This window comes from Pseudophryne corroboree, chromosome 3 (assembly GCF_028390025.1).
Source record: "Pseudophryne corroboree isolate aPseCor3 chromosome 3, aPseCor3.hap2, whole genome shotgun sequence".
Lineage (NCBI taxonomy): Eukaryota > Metazoa > Chordata > Amphibia > Anura > Myobatrachidae > Pseudophryne > Pseudophryne corroboree.
Window position 1 is genome coordinate 327,744,245 of NC_086446.1, and position 16,078 is coordinate 327,760,322.

Here is a 16,078-nt window from a genome sequence, read left to right on the forward strand (position 1 = left end):
AAACCTGGACTTTAGTGTGCCTTGAGGACCAAGGCTGGGCATGCCTGCTCTAGTGCAACTGGAGCCAGCACTCTGTTATACCCCTTTCAGACATCAGCACGCCAGCAAATTCCAGGGTCAGCTCCATGACCCTGGTTGGGAGAAGAATCGCGGAACTGAGAACTGGGTCGTTTGCATTCAGACATACATCAAAATCCCAGGTTGATGCATGTTCACGTGCATAACTCGGGGATTTTGATGCATGCCTGAAGGGGCGATTTTTTTTTTACAAGCTTAGAACTGAAGTTCCAGATAATTGAAAAAGCTACTACCAAAACCTTAGACAAAAGAATAATCTAAACTCCGATTTATTACACTGTTTCTTTGTAAGACCCATTTCCTATATCCCAAATGTTAAGAAGCCCTTCATAAAAAGGTGCATAAAAGATTTTATTTTTTTTTTAATTTAAAAACTGGAGTGTGTGTGTGTGTGTGTGTGTGTAATATAATTCAACAGCCAACAGAATAATCCAGGAAAGCTATTTATTTTTCTGTATGAATACACCTGAACATTTGTCTGGTGCCTCAATGGTCTATAATCACTGCCTTAAACAATAACAAATGAGAATAAGCAGTCTGACACACATTTTAATTAAAGGCTTATTTTATATATTAAACAGTGTTTATATTACAGTGCAGAAAATGTAAGTGCTGAAGTTAGACTCAAACGACTAGTGCACGTCAGCCTGTGTACACCGGAGGCAACAAATCAGTGACCGACTTAATACTCAGTGAGGTCATTAGTTCCAACTGATAGGCAGCAATGTTATTTTGGTTTAGCCACAAAATGGTTGCCGTCTGCGTGGAGGTGACCAGCACTCTTTTTTTAAAACGTTTCTCAAGTCCCATGTGTTAAGGCAGGGATGGGGAACCTTCGGCCCTCTAGCTGTTGTTTAACTACACATCCCAGCATGCCCTGCAACAGTTTCAGCATCGCCAAATAGCAAAACTAACAAGGCATGCTGCTATGTGTAGTTCAACAACAGCTGGAGGGCCGAAGGTTCCCCATCCCTGTGTAAAGGCTATCCATGCATGACCAGAGGGGAGATTGTGCCTCAGACAGTTTAATTAACCCACCTTTGCTCAAGCATGAACATAGTTAATACCTGGGCTGTTGTGGGGTTATGGAAAGTCACTGCTCCCACCCCATATATGAAATCAAGCAGCATTAACATTCAATCATACGCAAGTGCTTAATGACGATAATCGTGATGAAATAAATAGCCAGGATGTTTCAATGTGTCTTCCCCCAACACTTATTTACTGTATAATACCACAGTAACGGGAGAAGGAAACTACACCTAATAGCAGGGATTTCACACACCCAGGGGCTTATGGAGTAGCCCGCCCGGGAATTCCGACAAGACTGCCTGTGTATTTAAAAGCCTTTTAAACGATTGGTGCTTTAAAAATATAAGCAGACGCGCTGTCATTCCCACACAGCCTGCAGCTCGCAGGCTATTACATAGGCGCCCTAGATTATTGGGATAGGGAACCGGTGTAGAGTGTGTAAATCATTATTTACCAATTAAATCAATCTTACACCAACAGCATCTTCATTAGAATTACAGTGTTCCCACAGGCCTTAGTCAGGGACCAAAGGGACAGCAATGCACAACACGATTCATAGCAAACATATCAGAACTTTTTATCCTAAACAAATATGGGATAAAAGTACAACTTCAAAAATTTAATATATATATTATATATCACTGAATGAAAGTTAAATTGCTTTGTAGATACAATAATTCAGCTTAACAGAAGCAGATAAACTGACACATTTAAAATAATATTCTGACAGTAGTAAAAGAAAATGGCTTTTTTTTTCATGGAATTATCAAAGCAGACTTTGGAATGAGTTATTTCACCATAAAAGGAAGAGGACCTCTAACTGAAGTCTCTATTGGTGAGGAAGATTGGAGCGACCAGTGTCCAGGTATAGAGAAGCAGACACACCCAACTAGAGCTGATCTTCACCCAGACAGCTGGCCACTTGCTTGTTATGGTCTTCAAGTCCGCATCCGGGCTGTTACAGAGAAAAAGAAAAACAGAATTGATAAAATGTTCTGAGCTGAGGGCAGTGCTAGGTGTTGCCCAGGCACTTCATCTATGGCGGTTCTTGTTTTTTCCTTTTGAAAGCAGGTTTTATCCTTCTCACCTATAAGTCTCGGTTTGTTTAGCAATATGTACAAGGCCCATCACTCCAGTCAATTTGCAGTAATAATATTACACTACTTGCTGCAGTAACACATGGAATTATAATGTTAACCCAGGAATAGTGTGTCTGATCCCTATGTACAGTAGTAAACATTCAGTGGAGTAAAAGAAATACTACCTCTATTAGGTTATCTCTGTTACTTCTGCCCGAGGGTGCAGATAGTTTGTGAAATAATTTACCCCCTGCCTGCATCTGTATACACTCACAAAGGAAGAGCACAGACATACAATTTTTTCCATTTTCTCTCTATATATATCTATATATATCTATCTATATATCTATATATATATATATCTATATCTATCTATATATCTATCTATCTATATATCTATATCTATATATATAATCTTAATTGTGTTTACCAACACTGATGGAGCAATTCAATTATGAGACTTGATAGACCACATCAACTACAGTAGCCCAATATTGCAGAGTTTCCTGCACCCCTCCGTGGAGAGCAGTACACCGGTAAATAGCAGCCATCGCCCCTTTAGTGTCCCAATCACTTACACCATGACACAGTAGTCTTTGACGTGTACCATACACTTAACAGTAATGTTTCACAGTATTTGTTGGAGCTTAAACCTGGCCTTCTAAGTACATTCACCTGTTTCTACCCTTAATTGCAGCTGGTGACTACACTCAGTGGACAGCTGTGCTAATAGCTCAAGCACAGTGCAGCTTATTAATGATTTTAGAAAAGTGTTAGTACCTCCGCAATGGCACTGCTTCCTATTAAACCGATAAGCAATGTTCTCATTAATAGCAGCTTAGTAAACTGTACTTTACAAAAAATCTTTCTAGATAATACAAAGGTCTCACCTGTACCAGTTGGTGATGGTCATCATTACATAGAGAGAAGCAAGGCAAAGCATGAAGTGGAAGAAAGAATAGCTGTACTGAACCCCATCTCTCTCATTGTCCACCACGCGCCGCACCTCTTCCTCATTGACATCTGTGCTGCTCCCTGTGGTGTCATCCAGCATGACAGTGTCATGTCCAGACAAAGTCAGCTTGTTCACCTGGCTGTTAGTGGAGTTACGAATACTGCAAGGGAAAATAAAACAAAAATTGTGTAATGTTCATGTTGTATAAAAGCACCAAAAAGCCATAATTATGATATTTTGAACACGGGAGAACATACAATAGTATGTGCATTTCTCAGCTGTAGTATCTCTTCCCAAGAGAAGACGGATATTTAAGTGCCTGAGTTTGCACATTATTATTATCCTTTATTTATATGGCGCCACAAGGGATCCGCAGCGCCCATTGCACAGTACATAATAAAATAAGCAAACAAGAAAACCGCACTTACAGTACAGGACAATATAGGACAGATATAGAAAACCCGGGGTTAGGTGCCATCAAAGGGAGTATGGAGTATAAGATAGTGTAAGTGAGAAAAGGAAAAGCACATGAGGCAAATCATCTTCAAATTAACTATAACTGGTAACCTATAGCCAGAACTTCAACAGTGTTGAAGTGTTGTACATTGTAGTGTTGCTTCAACACTACAATGTAACACCAATTGGGACAGCAACATGGAGAGAAAAAAGAAACCCCTCTAAAAGTAGTAAAGCTGGATGTGACATTATTAATTACTCGAAGCCTGGTAACTTTTGACCCAGCTCTCCTGCGTCAAGTAACCCCGTGATTGTTCTTTTAACACAGCATCAATTTGTGAAATCTCCCCATCTAAAACGGTGTGAAACTTTAACATATATGCAGCATCAATCACATGTAATCCTCATTCTCACCAAGAGTACAGGAGGCACAGTACAAATACGATGAGACCAATGATGTTCTGAGCATCCCACCACTGCAGGGACTTGACCGGCTCAGGAGTGATCGTAGTAGTCATTGTTTCATTTATAGAGCCGATTACTGGAGATGTTATTTTGTTCAAGAAGCTCATTAAGTTTGGCCTACAAGTAGTACCTGAAAAGAAAGAGGAATTATTATTTTACAAGCGTCAGTAGAAGGGATGACAAGGTGTGTTCCAGAGTCTACAGAGTGTGGGCCTAATTCAGAGTTGATCGTAGCAGCAAATTTGTTAGCAGTTGGGCGAAACCATGTGCACTGCAGGGGGGACAGATATAACATTTGCAGAGTTAGATTTGGGTCGGGTGTGTTCAAACTGAAATCTAAATTGCAGTGTAAAAATAAAGCAGCCAGTATTTACCCTGCACAGAAACAAAATAACCCACCCAAATGTAACTCTCTCTGCACATGTTATATCTGCCCCACCTGCAGTGCACATGGTTTTGCCCAACTGCTAACAAATGTGCTGCTACGATCAGGTCTGAATTAGGCCCTAAGTCATATTGCAGACAGACATGGGCAACCTGTGGGTCTATAACACAATACCGGCATCAATATACCGACGCCAAACGGGATGGCGGCATTAAAATACCGACAGTCAGCAACCCGATCGTCCTGCCGCGGGGTGGTTAAGTTTAGGCAGCAGGATGGGGGTTAGCGGTTGGGAGCAAGGAAGGGAGGGTTAGGCACACAGAAGGGGGAGAGTTAGGGTTAGTCACCCACAAGGGAGGGTAAGGGTAGGGAAAAGATTAGGGTTAGGAGGCTGTTGGGATCATGACGGATGGGATGCCGCTGTCTGTATAATGACAGCCAGCATCCCATCCATCGGTACATCATACTGAACCCTATGGCAATACATTGTGGTACTGGCACCATATGGGTGATGTATGGAGCATGGAAAATGGTAAAGTCAGCTTCTACATATAATTTTTTAGAATATACTTGATAAATGGTACAATAAGCTAAATGGGTGCTATGGGCAACTTGAGTCTTCACTGCTTAATACATCACCCCACATTCTTAGATATCTATCCTTTAGGTGTAAGTTTCTGCTGCAACAGCAAAGATATTCTGACAACAGCACTGTAACTAACCCCCCTAACAGCCCGATTTCGCAGATTTATATCCTATGGGGATACTAACAAAAATTTGCAAGTCCACATGAACTGTAAATGCAGCACAGCCACTAAGAGAACTCACGGCTTATGGGACTGACCCCTTACTGTCCTGTCAGGTAGTATTATGGTGGGCTGAGTACAGGAATGTAGCTTGTCCCATAGGGGACAGAATTATGGTGTTACACATGATTCTGACCTGCACTCATCTGTGCGGTTTAAAGTCTATATGTACATATTTTCTTCTTTTTTACCTTTAGGTAGACATGTTGGGAAGTTACAAAAGGCACTGTAGCTAGTGTATTCATGTTCTTACTTTGGTGAGAACTTAGTGGGTGTATTCCTAGGACACTCACCAGGCTCATTGGACATAGCGGACCATGTTAGGTATACTGTATATAGTGTAATCACAGAAGACTGAAGCAGTCCAGACCGTGGCTGATGTTCCTGCAATGTATGAAGAGAGAATTTTAAGGACGTTTGGTTCCTAAAAGATCCATATGCACTATGAAGATCATTCGGGGAAGGTCTGGGGAATATAACCCATGAGCAGTCCCCTGAAGACTCATCAACTACAAATTAATTACTGCAGCACAAACCCACCCTGAGAGTAAAAATAAGATTTTACTCACTGGTAAATCTATTTCTCGTAGTCCGTAGTGGATGCTGGGGACTCCGTAAGGACCATGGGGAATAGACGGGCTCCGCAGGAGACTGGGCACTCTAAGAAAGATTTAGTACTACTGGTGTGCACTGGCTCCTCCCTCTATGCCCCTCCTCCAGACCTAAGTTAAGGAAACTGTGCCCGGAAGAGCTGACATTACAAGGAAAGGATTTTGGAATCCAGGGTAAGACTCATACCAGCCACAACAATCACACCGTATAACTTGTGATAAACTTACCCAGTCAACAGTATGAACAACAACAGAGCATCAAACAATGGATGCCAACATAACAGAACCCTTTATTAAGCAATAACTATATGCACGTATTGCAAAAAGTCCGCACTTGGGACGGGCGCCCAGCATCCACTACGGACTACGAGAAATAGATTTACCAGTGAGTAAAATCTTATTTTCTCTAACGTCCTAGTGGATGCTGGGGACTCCGTAAGGACCATGGGGATTATACCAAAGCTCCCAAACGGGCGGGAGAGTGCGGATGACTCTGCAGCACCGAATGGGCAAACACAAGGTCCTCCTCAGCCAGGGTATCAAACTTGTAGAACTTAGCAAATGTGTTTGAACCCGACCAAGTAGCTGCTCGGCAAAGCTGTAATGCCGAGACCCCTTGGGCAGCCGCCCAAGAAGAGCCCACTTCCTTGTGGAATGTGCTTTCACTGATTTTGGATGCGGCAATCCAGCCGCAGAATGAGCCTGCTGAATCATGTTACAGATCCAGCGAGCAATGGTTTGCTTTGAAGCAGGAGCACCCAGCTTGTTGGATGCATACAGGATAAACAGCGAGTCAGTCTTCCTGACTCCAGCCGTCCTGGCTACATAGATCTTCAAAGCCCTGACTACATCAAGCAACTTGGAATCCTCCAAGTCACGAGTAGCCGCAGGCACCACAATAGGTTGGTTCAAATGAAAAGATGACACCACCTTCGGCAGAAATTGCGGACGAGTCCGTAATTCTGCCCTGTCCATATGGAAAACCAGATAGGGGCTTTTACATGACAAAGCCGCCAATTCTGACACACGCCTAGCCGAAGCTAAAGCCAATAGCATGACCACCTTCTACGTGAGATACTTTAGCTCCACGGTCTTAATTGGCTCAAACCAGTGGGATTTCAGGAAACCCAACACCACGTTGAGATCCCAAGGTGCCACTGGTGGCACAAAAGGGGGCTAAATATGCAGCACTCCCTTAACAAACGTCTGAACTTCAGGAAGAGAAGCCAGTTCCTTTTGAAAGAAAATGGATAGGGCCGAAATCTGGACCTTTATGGACCCCAACTTCAAGCCCATAGTCACTCCAGACTGTAGGAAGTGCAGGAACCGGCCCAGCTGGAATTCCTCTGTAGGGGCCTTCCTGGCCTCACACCAGGCAACATATTTTCACCATATACGGTGATAGTGTTTTGCTGTCACGTCCTTCCTAGCCTTTATCAGCGTAGGAATAACTTCATCCGGAATGCCTTTTTCCGCTAGGATCCTGCGTTCAACCGCCATGCCGTCAAACGCAGCCGCGGTAAGTCTTGGAGCAGACAGGGCCCCTGTTGCAACAGGTCCTGTCTGAGAGGCAGAGGCCATGGGTCCTCTGTGAGCATTTCTTGCAGTTCCGGGTACCAAGTCCTTCTTGGCCAATCCGGAACAATGGGGGTAATTCCAAGTTGATCGCAGCAGGAAATTTTTTAGCAGTTGGGCAAAACCATGTGCACTGCAGGGGAGGCAGATATAACATGTGCAGAGAGAGATAGATTTGGGTGGGGTGTGTTTAATCTGCAATCTAAATTGCAGTGTAAAAATAAAGCAGCTAGTATTTACCCTGCACAGAAACAAAATAACCCACCCAAATCTAACTCTCTCTGCAAATGTTATATCTGCCCCCCTGTAGTGAACATGGTTTTGCCCAACTGCTAAAAAATTTCCTGCTGCGATCAACTTGGAATTACCCCCAATGAGTATTTTTCTCACTCCTCTTTTTCTTACGATTCTCAGCACCTTGGGTATGAGAGGAAGAGGAGGGAACACAGACCGACTGGAACACCCACGGTGTTACTAGTGCGTCCACAGCTATCGCCTGAGGGTCTCTTGACCTGGCGCAATACCTTTGTAGCTTTTTGTTGAGACGGGATGCCATCATGTCCACCTGTGGCAGTTCCCATCGATTTGTAATCTGAGTGAAGACTTCGTGATGAAGTCCCACTCTCCCGGGTGGAGGTCGTGCCTGCTGAGGAAGTCTGCTTCCCAGTTGTCCACTCCCGGAATGAACACTGCTGACAGTGCTTGCACGTGATTCTCCGCCCAACGAAGAATCCTGGTGGCTTCCGCCATTGCCACTCTGCTTCTTGTGCCGCCCTGGCGGTTTACATGAGTTACTGCGGTGATGTTGTCTGACTGAATCAGCACCGGTTGGTTGCGAAGCAGAGGCTCCGCTTGACTCAGGGCGTTGTATATGGCCCTTAGTTCCAGGATATTTATGTGCAGACAAGCCTCCTGACTTGACCACCACCCTTGGAAGTTTCTTCCCTGAGTGACTGCCCCCCATCCTCGGAGGCTCGCATCCGTGGTCACCAGGACCCAGTCCTGTATGCCGAACCTGCGGCCCTCGAGAAGGTGAGCACTCTGCAGCCACCACAGAAGAGACACCCTGGCCCTCGGGGACAGGGTGATCAGCCGATGCATCTGAAGATGCGATCCGGACCACTTGTCCAACAGATCCCACTGAAAGATCCTCGCGTGGAACCTGCCGAAGGGAATGGCTTCGTACGATGCCACCATCTTTCCCAGGACTCGCGTGCAGTGATGCACCGACACCTGTTTCGGTTTTAAGAGGTCTCTGACTAGAGTCACGAGCTCCTGAGCCTTCTCCGCCGGGAGAAACACCTTCTTCTGGTCTGTGTCCAGAATCATGCCCAGAAAGGGCAGACGCGTCGTAGGAATCAGCTGGGACTTTGGGATATTCAGAATCCAGCCATGCTGCTGCAACACTTCCTGAGAGTGTGCTACGCTGATCAGCAACTGCTCTCTGGACCTCGCCTTTATGAGGAGATCGTCCAAGTATGGGATAACTGTGACTCCTTGCTTTCTCAGGATCACCATCATTTCCGCCATTACATTGGTAAATATTCTTGGTGCCGTGGAGAGCCCAAACGGCAACGTCTGGAATTGGTAATGACAGTCCTGTACCACAAATCTGAGGTACTCCTGATGAGGTGGATAAATGGGGACATGCAAGTAAGCATCCTTGATGTCCAGAGACACCATAAAATCCCCCTCTTCCAGGCTTGCAATGACCGCTCTGAGCGGTTCCATTTTGAACTTGAATCTTTTCAGATAAATGTTCAGGGACTTTAAATTCAATATGGGTCTGACCGAACCGTCCGGTTTCGGTACCACAAACATTGTGGAATAGTATCCCCTTCCCTGTTGAAGGAGGGGAACCTTTACCACCACCTGCTGGAGATATAACTTGTGAATTGCCGCTAACACTACTTCCCTTTCCATGGGGGAAGCTGGCAGGGCCGATTTGAGGTAACGGTGAGAGGGCATCACTTCGAATTCCAGCTTGTATCCCTGAGACACAATCCGTATAGCCCAGGGATCCACCTGTGAGCGAACCCACTGGTGGCTGAAATTTCGGAGACGCGCCCCCACCGCTCCTGGCTCCACCTGTGGAGCCCCAGCGTCATGCGGTGGATTTAGTGGAAGCCGGGGAGGACTTCTGTTCCTGGGAACTAGCTGTATGGTGCAGCTTCTTTCCTCTACCCCTGCCTATGGCAAGAAAGGATGCACCTCTGACCTTCTTGCTTCTTTGTGATCGAAAGGACTGCATTTGGTAATACGGTGCTTTCTTAGGCTGTGAGGGAATATATGGCAAAAAATTTTACTTCCCAGCCGTAGCTGTGGAAACTAGGTCCGAGAGACCGTCCCCAAACAATTCCTCACCCTTGTAAGGTAAAACCTCCATGTGCTTTTTGGAGTCGGCATCACCTGTCCATTGCCGAGTCCACAGGACCCTTCTGGCAGAAATTGACATTGCATTTATTCTAGAGCCCAGTAGGCAAATGTCCCTCTGGGCATCCCTCATATATAGGACAGCGTCTTTTATATGCCCCAGGGTCAGTAAAATGGTATCCTTGTCTAAGGTATCCAGTTCCTCAGACAGATTATCTGTCCATGCTGCTACAGCACTACACATCCAGGCCGACGCAATTGCCGGCCTCAGTAGAGTACCTGAATGTGTATAAACAGACTTCAGGATACTTTCCTGCTTCCTATCGGCAGGATCCTTTAGGGAGGTCGTATCCTGAGACGGCAGGGCCACCTTCTAAGATAAGCGTGTCAGAGCTTTATCTACCCTAGGGGAGGATTCCCAGCGCATCCTGTCCGTTGGCGGGAAAGGGTACGCCATAAGTAACCTTTTGGAAATCAGCACTTTCCTATCGAGGGAATCCCACGCTTTTTCACATAACTCATTTAACTCATGTGAAGGGGGAAAAGTCACCTCTTGCTTTTTCTCCCCATACATATAAACCCTCTTGTCAGGGACAGGGTTTACCTCTGATATGTGCAATACATCCTTCATTGCTATAATCATGTAGCGGATGGCTTTAGCCATTTTAGGCTGCAATTTTGCATCATCGTCACTGGAGTCAGAATCCGTGTCGATATCTGTGTCAACAATTTGGGATAGTGGGCGCTTCTGAGACCCTGACGGCCTCTGCGCTGTAGGATCAGGCATGGGCTGAAACCCCGACTGTCCCAAGGCATCAGCTTTATCCAACCTTTTATGCAAGGAGTTTACATTATCATTTAACACCTTCCACATATCCATCCAATCAGGTGTGTCGGCGCCGTCGGCAGAGACACGTCATTCATCTGCACCTGCTCTGCCTCCACATAGCCCTCCTCGTCAAACATGTCGACACACGCGTACCGACACACCACACACACAGGGGATGCTCTATATGAGGACAGGACCCCCACAAGGCCTTTTGGAGAGACAGAGAGAGAGTATGCCAGCACACACCCCAGCGCTATATGACCCAGGAATCACACAGTAACTTAGTGTTTACCCAGTAGCTGCTGTATATATGATTAATGCGCTAAATTTATGTGCCCCCCCCTCTCTTTTTACCCTCTTTCTACCGTGAGTCTGCAGGGGAGAGCCTGGGGAGCTTCCTCTCAGCGGAGCTGTGGAGAGAAAATGGCGCTGGTGAGTGCTGAGGAAGAAGGCCCCGCCCCCTCAGCGGCGGGCTTCTGTCCCGCGATTTTGTGTAAAATTAATGGCGGGGGCTCATGCATATTACAGTGCCCAGCTGTATATATGCTGCTTTTTTGCCAGGAGGTAATCAATTGCTGCCCAGGGCGCCCCCCCCTGCGCCCTGCACCCTACAGTGACCGGAGTGTGTGGGTTAGTGTGGGCGCAATGGCGCACAGCTGCAGTGCTGTGCGCTACCTCATATGAAGACAGGAGTCTTCTGCCGCCGATTTTGACGTCTTCTTGCTTCAACCCGCCGGCTTCTGGCTCTGCGAGGGGGATGGAGGCGCGGCTCCGGGAACGGACGACCAAGGTTAGGTTCCTGTGTTCGATCCCTCTGGAGCTAATGGTGTCCAGTAGCCTAAGAAGCGCAACCTAGCCGCAGTTAGTAGGTTTGCTTCTCTCCCCTCAATCCCACGTAGCAGAGAGTCTGTTGCCAGCAGAAGCTCTCTGAAAATAAAAAACCTAACTAAAATACTTTCTTATTAGCAAGCTCAAGAGAGCTCACTAAAATGCACCCAGCTCTGTCCGGGCACAGATTCTAACTGAGGTCTGGAGGAGGGGCATAGAGGGAGGAGCCAGTGCACACCAGTAGTACTAAATCTTTCTTAGAGTGCCCAGTCTCCTGCGGAGCCCGTCTATTCCCCATGGTCCTTACGGAGTCCCCAGCATCCACTAGGACATTAGAGAAATGATAGAATGGCACCATGCAGCAACATTAGTGGGAGCTTCTCATAGTTACATATAGAGACAATCTGCTTTGTCATCGCAAGTTTTATAAAACTTCATATAGTTAGCTCTTCAAGACAGGGAGTGCTTTGCTGTTGTACATGAGTGTCTAGGCTTATATTCCTAAACTGAAAGGTCCTTCCAAGTATTGTCTAGGACTCTTCCCTGATGGAAAGCGCTCATTCCCTAGTTATGAAAGGGCTTAGAGCTTAAATGTCTTTTTCCAAAAGCCTGAGTGAACATAAACATCATGAGAACCTGACAAAGGAAAACTCCACAGATTTATGTGGCCAAAGTTAGTGACTTTTAGATAGCTACACATATCCAGACTAGGCTCTCACTGGGGGAAGGGGAATATTTCCTAAAATTCGATTTTGAATGATATAAAATAGATGACAGTTGATCAAAATCGATATCGTACTTCCAGGGCCAAAACTCAGATTTATTAATATTTAAAAAAAAAATAATAATAATTATATATTTTTATGGAAAGAAAGAGGAATGGCTTCAGCGTCAAATGGGTTAAAAGGTAAAAAAATTTTTTTAAAAAGAAGCAAACCTGCTCTTCTCCAGCTTCTTCCTACCTCATGTGTATGGTGGGTGTATGTGTCCGCACTCCCACAATGATGTCAGCACATGCAGCAGTCATGTGGAGGGGTTTAGTTATTGCACACTGTGGGAGAGTCCCTTGGCATACTTGTTTTATGATGTCATTGCACATACACGTACATACAGACTTCTGGGAGTGTGGGGCTGGCCTTTATAAGCCTAAATCAATTGCTTCCCTCTCACCTCTGAACCAAGGAAATGAACGATATGGAGTAAAAGATCTAGGTAGAGCAGTAATCAAGGGAGAAACAAAATATGACAGCAGTAACTATATAGCATCGCTATACACACAGCAATGTGTGCTGACTAGTGTTCTTTATGCACATGCTAGGCGATCTAACTAGATCTTGCCTGCATGTGCTGAAGATCTAAGCGGGTGATGGCAACACGGCCATCGCTATAGGGTGTACACACGGAGCAATTTGTGCTTAATTTCTAAGCAATCTAGTCAGAATAGGCTAAAATCGCCCCATGTGTACACCCCCATAAGAGTACTCACATTTAAGGGTGTCGAAAGTAAAACCAATACAATGATAGTTCAACATAAATATCTCAAGCATTAAAAGGAAGAGTGATAAAATAGTTTTCCAGAAGCTACTGTCAACAGGTATGTATTGCATTATCCAGGTTGAATTGTATTATTAACATTGTGTTTACGGTGGCCAATCCCGGGATTGGAGCTTCTAATCCTGGGAATTTCGGGATTGGCCACCACCGGGCAGCGTTGAGAGTCCTCGGAAGGCTCAGATGCTGCCCAGCTCCCCCTCGCTCTGGCTGTGCACACTGCACAGTGTGACGTGAAGTTAGAGTTCACGCTGTGCAGCCAGCCTCCCATCGCCCTGCACTGTCTCGCACCACACAGCAAGTGGCTAACCCTCCCTACCGTCCAGATTGGGACGAGTTATCTGGGTAGGGCAGGAGAGGGGGGGGGAGGGGGGGGGGGGGCTAGTGTAAGTAATACAAGGAAAAGTGTGGAATGGATGTGTATAAGCACAAGAAAGAGTATAACAACATAACACTCACATTTACTTATTTACCTCTTACATTGATGGTATTAAATAGCCTCTTTACCCAGTTCACTGATACATTAAACAATTTCCTCTTTCATCCAAGTGGGGCACACTCAGTTATTCATATGGCAAGACGTCAATGCTAACCACCAATAGCCTATAAAGTACCTGCACTTTAGGGAGAATAGAGATGATAGATACGATGAAACAGAGGATCATGTTGAAGCTGATGAAGAATTTGTTCTCTATGCAACCACTAGGGATGGTATAGAATACGTAGAAAAGGACAATGGCAATTACTGACACAATGTACAGCAGGCCGGTAGCAGACAGCAATGCTAGAATAGAAAATAAAAAAGGCAATGTTGAATCCGTTCAATTCATACATAGCAATTGAAGGAAAACGAATAGACAACTCATTTAGAAGGGGGGGGCGGGGGGGGGGGGATAAAACGAAAATGATTGCGGCAGACATATTTACTTACACATTTGATACACATCCTTTACTACCACGCTCAGCCATGCATTATGCTTACCCAGTAGCCAGGATCACGATACCAACCCCAATCAGCCATTGATAAACTATAAACTACAACTCATAAGAGCGTAGTGTTGAGCATCTAGCAGCGCAGACAATAGATCTTTGTCTAGATAGATTTCCATTTACTTATTTAAGAATCTGTTCTGTCATTTTTCTCCTAAAAATAGGAAGTCTACAAGCAATAAATAACCTGGAAAAGTTTACAAAGTCCCTTTTGACTTTATTTCTCCTAAAAGTTTGAAAGCTTGGGCGACGCGCATCTTCTCGCTGTTCAGCTAGGCCATTCATCAGTCATAAGCAATAAACATGTGCGCAAGATGGAAGCCTCCAGATGAAGGCAATAGCTCTTCTCTAATATCTACTAAATGAATCTATACTTTGTACATGATTCTATTTAAATGTGAACATAATATTAAACCAATAAGAATTCTTACCTGCATACCAACATTTAGAGTTTCCTTCCTCCATGCGTTCCACCCATGACTCATTCCAGGAATGAGCAAAGTCAATGAGCAGCACTAACTGGATGACGATGAAAGAAAAGGCTCCTAATGTTCCAACCCAGAACCAGACTAATGCAGGGAGAAAAGCATTGCCATTATTTCATGTTAATATGAAGAGATAAACATTTTGTAACGCTGTATGAATTTGGCTAGCTCCTATAAATGCGTTGCCAATTTAGCTTATTTCTGTATTTAATAACACCTTCATCTGCCCTCCTGTCAATCGGATTCCTGTATGATACTTTCCTTATAATACAGAATAACACACTACCAGCAAAAAGGGCCTAGTGACAGACAGGTCCAATAATACTTGGGAAATAGTCTAATGACAAAGAAGCTAAAGAGGTAGTAACAAACCCCTGTTTTTTCTGGCCGCTTTGGTAGCTCTCTGAGCAGGCCACGTCTAGTATCCCCAATTCCTCTGTACACCGCTCAATTAATCCAGAAACATTTGCCATTAGAGAGACTAACTTGCAGGTACTGTGATGGATTTCTAGTTTTTAGTTATAAAATATTTAATTAGTCTCAGGTTTTAGCAATAGCTTCACTACAATAGAAGAAGTGGCTTCTCTAATTAGAATATGAGAATAAATAATAACTTGTGTGATCATTGTTATGGGAAGACTCATTTCTGCATATCTGAAAGCAAAGTGTAAGGATAATTCATTTTCATGGTTATTTACCTCTGGTAAAAGGTCCTTCTGGAATGTAGAAAGCTCCCACCATTATGCCAACAATAGCCAATACTTTGAAGAACCAGAATCTAGAAACAGGACAAGCCATGTTATTAAACGTTCACTAAAATCTCAGATGTAGTTACAGGTTGAGTCTCCCTTATCCAAAATGCTTGGGACCAGAGGTATTTTGGATATGGGATTTTTCCGTATTTTGGAATAATTGCATACCATAATGAGATATCATGGTGATGGGACCTAAATCTAAGCACAGAATGTATTTATGTTACATATACACCTTATACACACAGCCTGAAGGTCATTTGAGCCAATGTTTTTTTATAACTTTGTGCATTAAACAAAAGTGTGTGTACATTCACACAATTAATTTATGTTTCATATACACCTTATACACACAGCCTGCAGGTCATTTAATACAATATTTTTAATAACTGTGTATTAAACAAAGTTTGTGTACATTGAGCCATCAAAAAACAAAGGTTTCACTATCTCACTCTCACTCAAAAAAGTCCGTATTTCGGAATATTCCGTATTTCAGAATATTTGGATATGGGATACTCAACCTGTATATGTAGGGAAATACAAATTAATTATTACGTATGGTCAGTGAAAGCCACTAACTATGAGGTTCAGTAACGCATCCATTTTTTGGATAACCACTGAAGAATAGACTCCATATTGCACCTTAGATATGGAGCCAAGTAAAATGGTGCAGAATAAGAAATAGTGTGATGCAGTCTGCGGTCTAAAGCGGAGTACTTGAACAACGTATCCATATAGCGAAAGCCCAATACCATGTAACAATACATTGTGTAAGCATATACAATACACCAATCCTAGCCAACCTGTGGCTCTCCAGCTGTTGAGAAA

General features: G+C 44.3%; 1 protein-coding gene across 1 annotated transcript in view; it reads right to left on the reverse strand.

Moving 5' to 3' along the window:
• Positions 1 to 625: 625 nt before the first annotated feature.
• The window catches only part of SERINC3 (serine incorporator 3), a 41,085-nt gene continuing 25,632 nt past the window's right edge, over positions 626 to 16,078 (reverse strand). Inside the window, exons 4-10 of the mRNA XM_063959558.1 lie at positions 15,197 to 15,276; positions 14,445 to 14,582; positions 13,638 to 13,807; positions 5,550 to 5,640; positions 4,015 to 4,195; positions 3,080 to 3,304; positions 626 to 2,065 (exon numbers count right to left, since the gene is read on the reverse strand). Coding sequence (XP_063815628.1) covers positions 1,927 to 2,065; positions 3,080 to 3,304; positions 4,015 to 4,195; positions 5,550 to 5,640; positions 13,638 to 13,807; positions 14,445 to 14,582; positions 15,197 to 15,276 — 1,024 coding nt within the window. The 3' untranslated portion in view covers positions 626 to 1,926. The remainder of the gene's footprint in view (positions 2,066 to 3,079; positions 3,305 to 4,014; positions 4,196 to 5,549; positions 5,641 to 13,637; positions 13,808 to 14,444; positions 14,583 to 15,196; positions 15,277 to 16,078) is intronic.